The sequence below is a fragment of the Rattus norvegicus genome, chromosome 1 (genome assembly GCF_036323735.1).
Source record: "Rattus norvegicus strain BN/NHsdMcwi chromosome 1, GRCr8, whole genome shotgun sequence".
NCBI classification, from domain to species: domain Eukaryota; kingdom Metazoa; phylum Chordata; class Mammalia; order Rodentia; family Muridae; genus Rattus; species Rattus norvegicus.
The window spans coordinates 57840749-57851155 of record NC_086019.1 but is presented as its reverse complement, the minus strand read 5'-3'; the positions used below and the strand labels follow the sequence as shown (position 1 = coordinate 57851155).

At 44.2% G+C, this 10407-nt stretch overlaps 1 protein-coding gene across 2 annotated transcripts; it reads right to left on the bottom strand.

Moving 5' to 3' along the window:
* Positions 1-923: 923 nt before the first annotated feature.
* Smok2al1 (sperm motility kinase 2A like 1) lies at positions 924-9836 on the bottom strand. Of its 2 annotated transcripts, NM_001401858.1 has the most exons (3): positions 8938-9836; positions 1723-3299; positions 944-1287 (listed from the first exon to the last, which is right to left on the bottom strand). In NM_001401858.1, the coding sequence occupies exon 2, from the start codon at positions 3271-3273 to the stop codon at positions 1768-1770; it is 1506 nt and encodes a 501-aa protein (NP_001388787.1). In that variant the 5' UTR covers positions 3274-3299; positions 8938-9836; the 3' UTR covers positions 944-1287; positions 1723-1767. The 2 variants fall into 2 exon arrangements, with proteins under 2 accessions (XP_063126845.1, NP_001388787.1); XM_063270775.1 differs by lacking the exon at positions 8938-9836 and having other exon boundaries at positions 924-1287; positions 1723-4521.
* Positions 9837-10407: the final 571 nt, after the last annotated feature.

Sequence of the window (10407 nt, the reverse complement as noted above, 5' to 3'; positions counted from 1 at the left end):
ACATGCATGCAAGCACACATAGGCACAAACACACTTGCGAGTGCACAGACACATGTGCCCAGACACAGTGCCATACATCTGTTCCCTGAGAGCTCCTGAGGATGAATCTAAATGAGGCAAAGATTGCAGTTTTGAAAAGGCCGATTCCTGAAGAGATTGGTGACATAAAGAAACTAAGAGCTTTATACCAGGACAACTGAAAAAATGTTGTGAGGGCAGCTCAGGATCTGAGACCCTTCCATAAGAGTGACAGGTATACTTATGAACGCTTTCAGTGCCTGTGAGATGAGGTTCTCTAGACACTGGTCATCTGTCAGGCATGATAGGGTCCGGGGTTGGCATTGTTAGATGACATCCTTGTGGCAGACAACATCTGGTCTGTGTCAGTAGAGATGTTCTCTCACAGAGAACATCTGATCTTCTCCACACATCATCCTTCCGTCCCAGATCTGACTTGTTCTCTAAAGAACACTAGCCTTTGATAGGACATTCTGCCCCATGGATCTAAAGAGGAAAATGTCACGGCAGGGAGAGTGAGCATCTTATATGATACACTTACTGTTCTGTGTAACAGGATGAACCTGTGGCTACTCACAACCCTGAGATCCAACCCGTGCCACATCTTCAAGAATGCACAGGGTTACCATGCTTCCTTCTGAGGGAGTGGATCAAGTTGATGGTACCTAATGTTCTCCCTGATTCTTCTGATAATGATACTGGGTCCAGAAGGACCCCAGGTCTACACTCAGCTTCTACACTTTCCCCCTTCAGGTACCTTAAAGTCCCTTCGAAGGCACTTTTAATATTGGGTGGCTTGGTGGATAAAGTTATTGTTTCTAGAACTTTAGCATACCACAGGGTCAATTTTCCTATGTCAAGAAGGTGTAAGAACAAAAAAAAAAAAAAAAAAAAAAGAACCAAGGTCATCTTTCACAGACATCTATTTTATTCTGAGAGTCAGACAAACCATCAAGAAGCCTTATGTCTTCAATTAGGAGTGAGGTGAGAACTTGTGCCAAGAGGAGGTGTGTGATGTGACCCTGGTCGGCAAAAGGGCTCTGGTCTTTACCAGCTTTGGACTGGTTTTCAACCTCCACCAGGAAGAGTGATGCCTTTGAGGTGCTCTCTTGCCACCTGGCATCTCTTCATTTGCTTTCATCCTTCCACAGCTGACCTGGAAGGTGACAGCTCTCACAGCGCTCCCTTCTGCAGGTCCGTGTCCACACGTGGATCCTCTTCAACACTGGGACTGCAGAGATGCAGCATCCGGCATCCTCTAGTGATCTTCTAAAAGGCAATGACACATGTGAGAGGGACTCTGGGACCTCTGCTGGACAGGGCATCTCTCCAGCTGTGGTCACCCTGTTCCAAACTGCTCTCCAAGCTGCTCTGAACCTCTTCCCCTCATCTCCTAGCCTCCACCCCATACCACCTTCTCCTCCCTCAGCATCTCCTTCTCTTCCTTCTCCAACTTTATCCTCCTACATTGGTCAGTATCCTGCTGTCTCTTTCTAGTTGAATGTATTTTAGTATTCCCATGAGCAGGATAAACATGGGAGTTACTGTCGGCAATGACAGATGTGCTGGTAGCTTAGACTTAACCATCGTCCCACGGTGTTTTAGACCTAGCTTCCCCGTGCATCATCCCATAGACATACACACTATGATAACCTGCCAGTTGACTCAGACACGAGCAAAATAGATACAAATACAGCAATGTACCTGGGCAGTGTTGGATGCTTGCTCTCTGGATTCCTTCCATGTTCTTCATTTCTGGGGAACAACTCTGTTGTGCCCCAGGGGAGGTTTTTTTCTGGACGGAATGCAGCAACACAGGTTCATCAGGCCATTTCGGATGTTCTTGACCCACCCCCTAAATCTTTTGGGCCAGGGCCTGCTTGCGACAGGCTTAACCTCTGCTGAGGCACTGGATTTGTCTTCTGTGCTTTTAGTGTTGATGGTCTTCTTGCCTTTGCTGTGCACTGAATAAAAGCAGGGGTCACTAATAGAAATTCTGTGGGTTAGCTCCACTGTGGGTGTTATCTGATGTGGCCTGCAGAGAAGACCGCCAGGCCAACTGGCCCTCTTGACTAATCCATGACTAGCTGTCTGGCCGAGGTCAGAACCTTGACTATCAGAGGATGACCCGAGCCATCTGGGCTCGCTTCCTCGCCTTCTGAGCCCTCGCACTGAAGTAGCAGGGTAATCAAGGGTCGGGAATGGGGTCATGCATGGATGAGGCCGGGTTGGGATGTCACACTCTTGAAGAGCCTGCTTTTCCAAAAAGTAGTAACAAGCCATACTTTGGTTGAATTTCTTCTGATCGAGGGAGTCTTTAACCTCTTGGGCTTCAAATCCAATGTCCTGCATTGCTCTAAGAATGGCTGGGTCTGGCCTGAGGGGGATGAGTTCCTTACAAGGTTGTGGGAACCCCTCTGAGTCTATCTTAAGCCAGGGATGAGTCAAAAGGTCAGGAATTGTGGGCCTCTGCTGGGAATTCACTTTCATTAAAAGACTCAGCAGGTCTTGTAGCTCTTCTGACAGGCCAAGTGGTTCAGCATAAGTCCCTAACACAACCTGCCTTCGGAGTAGTGGTAGCCTGACAGCCTCAAATGGGAGTTTTCCAACTGTCATATAATAAAGAATTACTCCTAGGGCCCACACGTCGACCTTGGGGCCCTCATAAAATTTCCCGAGGAACAGCTCAGGAGCAGAAAATGCATAAGTCCCATAGTGCGTTCTCAACTTTTGCCCAGGCCGCACTTGAGTGGCAGAGCCAAAATCAACGATTTTAATTCTTCCCTTGGTATCGACTAGTATATTATCGGGTTTAAGGTCCCGGTGTATAATGCCTTCTTTATGGCAGTATCCCACAGCACTTAATAATTGTCTGAATATGCCCCGTGCTTCATCCTCCTGCAGATGGCCAGCCTCTTTGATGCGAGAATAAAGCTGGTTCCCCTTGGCCAACTCCATGATGAGGTATGTTATCTTTTCAGTGTCAATGACTTGTATGAGAGATACAATATTTGGGTGGTTGATCCTCATCATGATTTCTACCTCAGATGTGACCTGCTGGCACCACTGTTGTCTCTTGAGGAGCATTTTGACAGCCACGGGGGTACCTGTGAGGCGGTGCACGGCCAACTTCACGGCCGCGTGGAAACCATGGCCGATGGTATTCAAAACCAAATATTGAGAGCAGAAACTCTCTGTGCAAGAGCTGCCCTGAGATCGGAGCCTTTCTGACTCCCGTTTGCTCCGGAAGCTCATTGGAGGTAACAGAGTATAAATGCTACCTAAGAGGAAGGAAAAAGAAATAAAGGGAAGAAAGAGAGCTAAGATGGAAAGTAAAATAGTGAAAAATAAGAAAAACAGAAAACTAAAACCAACCAAAACAACAACAGAAACCCTCAAAAGTAAAACAACGTACAAAGCCAAGGAAATCCTAAGTAAAAAACTACATACTAGTCACTAGGAGGGAGGAGCACAGCTCAGCCACACTAAGAATCAACATCACTGATCGTGTAAGAAAAAAAATGTACAACGAAATATACGAACAATCAAAGGAATTAAAACTATTAACAGTTAGAAAACCCAAGCTACAGAAAATGAAATGAAACAAAATCAACCTCCAAACAAGCAAAACTACATAAAAGCTAAATACCTAGAGATTAAAACAAAATAGAACGCACTCATCAAAACTCCTAGAATATAGAAAGTAATAAAGAGACAACTCTAAGGGAACATCCCAGTGAATAATTGGGATTAATTGAGATAGGGGTCTTCAAAGGGTTTTTCTCACAAGTCATGCATGGCTAAGGAATGTATGGCTAAGAAATATATATGTATATGTTCACCATCTTGGGCCATTAGGGAGATGAAAACTAAAACTAGTTTGAGACTTCATCTTATTCTAATCAGAATGGCAAAGGCAACAATGCTGGGGTGGATGTGGGGGATGGAGACCCTCATGCACAGTGTCCGTGGGAGGATATAAACTGAGGTGGCCACTGTAGAGTGTGGGGGTTCCTCAGAAAACTAGAAATAGGTGTGCCACCTGATACAGCTACGCCATTCCTGGGATATACTCAAGGAACAATATTTCCTGCTGCAAAGACACTTGTTCATCCATGTTCACTACTGTTTCATTTATTCATGGTGCAGGGAATGTAGACAGCCTAGGTATCCATCCAGCTGATGAATGACTAATGCGAGTGTGGTACCTACACACAGTGGAATGTCATTCAGATGTAAAAGAAACTGAAATTATCAAGTTTCCAACTAAATGCTTGGAGCTAGACAAGGTTACACTAAGTGAGCTCACCCAGACTCAAAATAACAAACACAGCATGTTCTTACTCATATGCAGATCCTTGCAAGAAGTCTTCAGATTTAATAGTACAACTCTCATATCTCAGAGAAAGTTCTTGGTGCAGTAGCACAGAAACTCATAGCTGCTAAAAGACTGGAGAATACCTGTTGACAAAGTGCTCAGGCAAAACAGGTGTGGGGATGTGTCCACATTCCCTCCCTCCCTCCCTCCATGGCTCAGGGACTATAATGGAAAACAAGGGCAGAGACATTGTAAGATCCAAGGGTTGGGAAGAGACATATCAAAATATCTTCTCAACACAAGACCACCTCATTCATAAACTCCCAACAGCTGTGACTGCCTGCATCAGATCTCCACAAAATCAAGCAGTCCTGCATGACTAACCCAGAGTGGGAACATTGACAGTTGACGACACATAGGGAAGAGAGTCATTCCCCACACTCAGGAACACAGGACACCAGGTTATTAAAAAAACCATGAATTTGTGGGTTGTGGCAAGTGACTGTGAAGATGGATATGGGAGGAGTTGGTGAAGGATGCAGGGAGTGAAGAGGATCCAAATACATTCAATGAAAGTACGAAATTCTCCAAGAATTTATATAAGATTTAAAAACCACAAATAATCACAAACTCAAATCCCCAGTTAGAGTAAAAACAGCAATAACCAAAACTCCCATGCATAAAGAGTCCTATGAGAGGTACCCAAATCCCATGGGGGAGACAGCTGGACTCTCAGAAGTGAGGAGAATTCTGGGAGCATGGGGGAGGCCACCAATTCTGCTCACATTCCTGGCAGAAGAGGAACCTGCCTAGAGCCCCGTGCACCCAGGATCCTAGGAGCAGTCAGGCAGTCTCTCCCTGTGCAAGAATTGAAAGCCATTCACAAGGGGCGAAGACACACTAGAGAGCAGTTCTAAGACCATCAGTTCTGCTCCAAGGGTCCTGCCTGAAGCCCTCAGGACACACCAACCCAGGAGCAGTCTGGGATAGAACCCTTTCAGTTCCTGCCTCCAACCAGAGCTGAGCCAGTCCCAAAGCTCTCTGTACCCAGAAATGACCGTGTGAAAGCCGGTCTCCAGGATTGCTGATACACAGGCTTACAGGAGGGTCAAGCCACTGTTATCGTCAGCAAGACCAGATAACACCAGAGACAACCAGATGGCAATTGAAAATTGCAGCAACCTAAGGATAATAGGGATGGAAGAGAGAAAGATTCCCAACTTAAAGGGCCAGTAAATATCTTCAAAAAATTATTGAAGGTAACATCCCTAACCTAAAATAAAAGATGCCCATAAACATGCAGGAAGCGTAGAGAACTCCAAATAGATTGGACCACAAAAGAAACACCAAATGCACAAAACAAAGACAGAATATTAAAAGCAGTAAGCACGTAACATATAAAGGCAGACCTATCAGAATTGCGGCAGACTCCTCACCAGAGACCTTGAAAGCCAGAAGATCCTGGGCAGATGTCAAACAGACCCTAAGAGAACACAAATGCCAGACCAGGTTACTGTATCCAGCAAAATTCTCAACCAGCATAGCTGGATAAAAGAAGATATTACATGGCAAAACCAAATTTACACAATATCTTTCCACAAATCCATCCCTAAAAAGGATAACAGATGGAAAACTCCAACACAAGGAGCGAAACGACCCCTTAGAAAAAGGAAGAACGTAATCCCCTTGCAACACACACAAAAAAGAGCCACACAAACATAATTCCACCTCTAGCAACGAAAGCAACAGGAGACAGCAATCACTATTCCTTAATATCTCGTACCAGCAATGGACTCAATTCCCCAATAAAAAGACATAGTCCAACAGACTGGACATGTAAAAGACGACCCAGAATTTTGCTGCATAGAGGAAACATACCTCAGTGTCAAAGACAGCCTCTACCTCAGAGTAAAAGTCTGGAAAACAATTTTCCAAGCAGATGGTCCCAAGGAACAAGCTGGAGTTGCCATTCTAACGTCTAACAAAATTGACTTTCAACCAAAAGTTATCAAAAAACTTTCATATTCATCAATGGAAAAATCCACCAAGATGAACTCTCAATCCTGAATATCTCTGCTTCAAATGCAAGGGCACCTATATTCATAAAAGTATACTTAGTCAAGCTCAAAGCACACATTGCACCTCACACAATAATCATGGGAGACTTCAACACCCCACTCTCATCAATGGACAGATCATGGAAACAGAAACTAAACAGAGACATAGCTAGTCTGACAGAAGTTTAGGAACCAAATGGATTTAACAGATATTTATAGAATATTTCATCGTAAAACAAAAGAATATACCTTCTTCTCAGTACCTCAAGGTACCTTTCCCCTAACTGACCATATAATTAGTCACAAAACAGGTCTCAACAGATACAAGAAGATTGAAACCAACACTAGCACAAAATTCTCCAAATTGTAAACATAAGAAAAACAAAAGAATTAAAAAAAAACCTCAACAACTCTGAAAGCCAAAAACAATCCAAGCAAAGAAAACCAGAAAATAAAATCAGAAGCATAAAAGGTTAAAACTCAGATAATCCCTGGGTCGTGATGGTCCATACCTTTCCTCCCAGCACTCAGGAGGCAGAGGCAGGAAGATCTCTGAGTTTGAGGCCTGCCTGGTCTATAGAGAAAGTTCCAGGGTACTCAGGGCTAAGCAGAAAAACCTAACCTTAGGAAAATAAACAAAGAAAAAACCCAAACCCAAGCCCAAACCCAAGCCCAAACCCAAACCCTCCAATATCCCCAGGCTAGGGAGATAGTTCAGTAGTTAACTAGCAAAACTCAAGGGAAAATGTTCTGATCTTTAAAACTAATATAAAAACTGTCAACTGTATAATTTTAATTTTGGATTATGAAGTAGATCAAAGACCTCAACATAAAATCAGACACACTAAATGTAATACAAATAGTATTGAGAACTCATTGGTTCAGGAGACAACTTCCTGAACACAACACCAATGGCTCAGATACTAAGATCAACAATGGGACCTCATGAAACTGAAATCTTCTGAAGTGCAGGGGACACTGTCTTTAGGACAAAACAACAGCCTAAAGAGTGTGGAAAGATCTGCATGATCCTACATCTGACAGAGGGCTAATATCCAAAATACATAAAGGAGCCAAGAAGCTAGACATTGTGAATGCAAACAACCCAATTGAAAAGGGGCACAGAGCCAGAGAATTCTCAAGTGAGGAATCTCTAAAGGCTGAGAAGCACTTAAAGAAAAGTTCAACGTACTTAGTCATCAACGAAATACAAATCAAAATGACTCTGAAATTCCATTTTACACCCATCAGAATGTGTAAGATCTAAAACTCAAGTGACATCACATGCTGTTGAGGATATGGAGCAAGAAGAACACTCTTCCATTGTTGCTGGGAGTACCAACTTGCACAACCACTCTGGAAATCAATTTGGCCGTTTCTTAGAAAATCGGGAATAGTTCTAACTAGACCCACCTATACCACTCCCAGGCATATACCCAAAAGATGTTTCACCATACCACAGGCAACTTCCTCAACTGTATTCATAACAGCCTTATTCATAACAGCCAGAAACGTGAAACAACCCAGATGTCCCTCAATGAAGAATGGATAAGAAAATGTGGTTCATTTACACAATGGAATATTACTCAGCTATTAAAAGGAGGACACTGTGAAACTTGAACGCCAATGATTAGAAACTGAACATGTCATCCGGAGTGACGTAACCCAGACCCAGAAGGAGAAACCTAGTATGTATACACTTATTAATGGATATTAGCTACAAAGTGCAGGATAACCATGCTATAATCAACAGACCCAGAAAAGCTAAATAAGGATGACTCAAGGCAGGATGCTTGAATCTCATTCAAAAGGGAAATTCAAAAAGTTGAGCAGAGGGAGGGAACTGATGGGGAGAGGATTGGGGACAAGAACAGGGCAGGGCACAGAGGGAGGGGAAAGGAGAAAGCTGGGTTTGGGCAATGCATCTCTGGCATGAAGGAGACTGGGGGTGAGAGGCTCCAGGGAGTCTCTTAGAGTGATGCTAGCTGAGCCTACTAGCAGCTGGGGTTGGAGAGACTGACATACCCATGTCCTGTAGGTAGAAAGGATTTTCACTAGGGGAAGGGGGACACTAACCAACCCACAAAACCTTCAACCCAAAACTTGTCTTACTTATAAGATGTTTAGGGATAAAGGTGGAGCAGAGATTGAAGGAAAGTCCAACTAATGATCGGCCCAACTTGAGACCCAGCCCATGGGACAGAGCATTGTTAATTATATTCTATGACTTGCACACAGGACTTAATATGTCTTCTGCTCCTAACAATTGGAGCAGAGCTTGTCTCTTACTCTGTTGCCTGCCTTCGGATCCCTTTCCCCTACATGGGCTGTTTTTTCTGGGTGAGGATAAACTAAGTCCTGCTAGGAATTGATGTTTCAGGGCAGAGTGATACCCAAGGGGTTGCCCACTTCTTCTCTGAGAAGGGAAGGGAATTATAGGAAGAGGGGCATGTGAGCTGGGAGTAGGAGGAGAGGGGAGAGGGAGAGGCTATGATTGGGATGTAAAGTGAATAAACAAATAAACTTAAACCAAGATATGCTTACCTTAGAAACAATGGCCAAGCTGACTGCCGGCCTCAAAACTTTTCCTCACACAGGTGTTCTCACACCTACAACTAGTGCACCAACAGGGCACAACAGACACTCACACACAGTTGGGCACACACACACACCCACACTCACAGATGCACTCACAGTCACCACCAAGTATACCAACACACACACACACACACACGCACGCACACACGCGCACACACACACACACAAAAGCAACTGTCCACACAAACACTGACCTAGACACACATACACAAGCTACACACAAATCAATCAAATGCAAAATCCACACACTGCTCACTAGATCCACCAAAATCACCAAAGTCTCCACTCCACCACTCCTCTAAACGCACTCAAGGAAATCCAGGCCTGGCTACAGCTTAACATCTGTTGGCTGGACCGCCTCACACTCGCTCCTCATGAGGTCACAATAGGACCTGTCCTTGCATGGTTGGGAAGGACTCCAAGGCTCTGGCTTAGGTTGGCTATGGGGAGCCTTTAGGCTTTTAGAAATCAAAGCCTGTAGGATGGTTTGCTGTCCTTAGTTCTCTGTTTGAAGGCTTGCTGTGCCTCCTGCTTTAAAATCCTTATGTCTATCTTCCATGGGTCCCTTTTGCATTTCAACTATGGGTTTAAGAATATACTACAGATACATATATATATATTAATTATACACACACACACACGTGTGTGTGTGTGTGTGTGTGTGTGTGTGTGTGTGTGTGTGTGTAATCTTCTCTTTAAGACGGAGGTGGCTGCTGCCTTTCTGACATTACTCTATCCACTTTAATACCTGTCGCCAGCCATCTTACATTATTACAGAGGACCTTTCTCATGCCCAGCTAATCATTAACTGCATATCGCACTAAGTTGTGTGGTCTGTTGTTACTGGAAATTACCCTAACCTGTGCCCTCCTTTAGGGCCAATCATAGTTAAGGTCAGTTAGAATTGCTTTGTATGCTAGTAACAATAACCTTGGACCCGAACCAACCACCCAACTGCCTGGGAAGACTTTTGGCACCTGTGTATGAGCTCTTAGTTGCTAAGAGCTTCTGTGGTTTTGCCTTTCATACTGCAGTCCTTGGAAATAGGGTTGCAGTCTCTACTCCCCTGTGTGACATGTGTTCCTGACCAATCAGGGCCAGGATATATGTTCCATAAACGGTCCCTGCTTGACTGAAATGGCTGTCTGGTTTGTGGGGTGATTCCTGCACCCAAACACTGCTCATGAGACATAATAAAGAAGCTTATTACCACCTGTAGGGTGACAGGAAGATGCCTTCCTCACAGCTTCCAAGGCTTTTGATTCTCATCTGCCCTGCAAAGTGTGAAGTCTTGATTTTGAACCTGATTTTGAGCACGCACCTGTAATATCAGAGCTTTTAGGAAGCAGGAAAAGCAGGAGAGACAGAAATTTGCCTGGGAGCTTGTCGTTCAGGCAGCCTGCCATGTGCAAAATC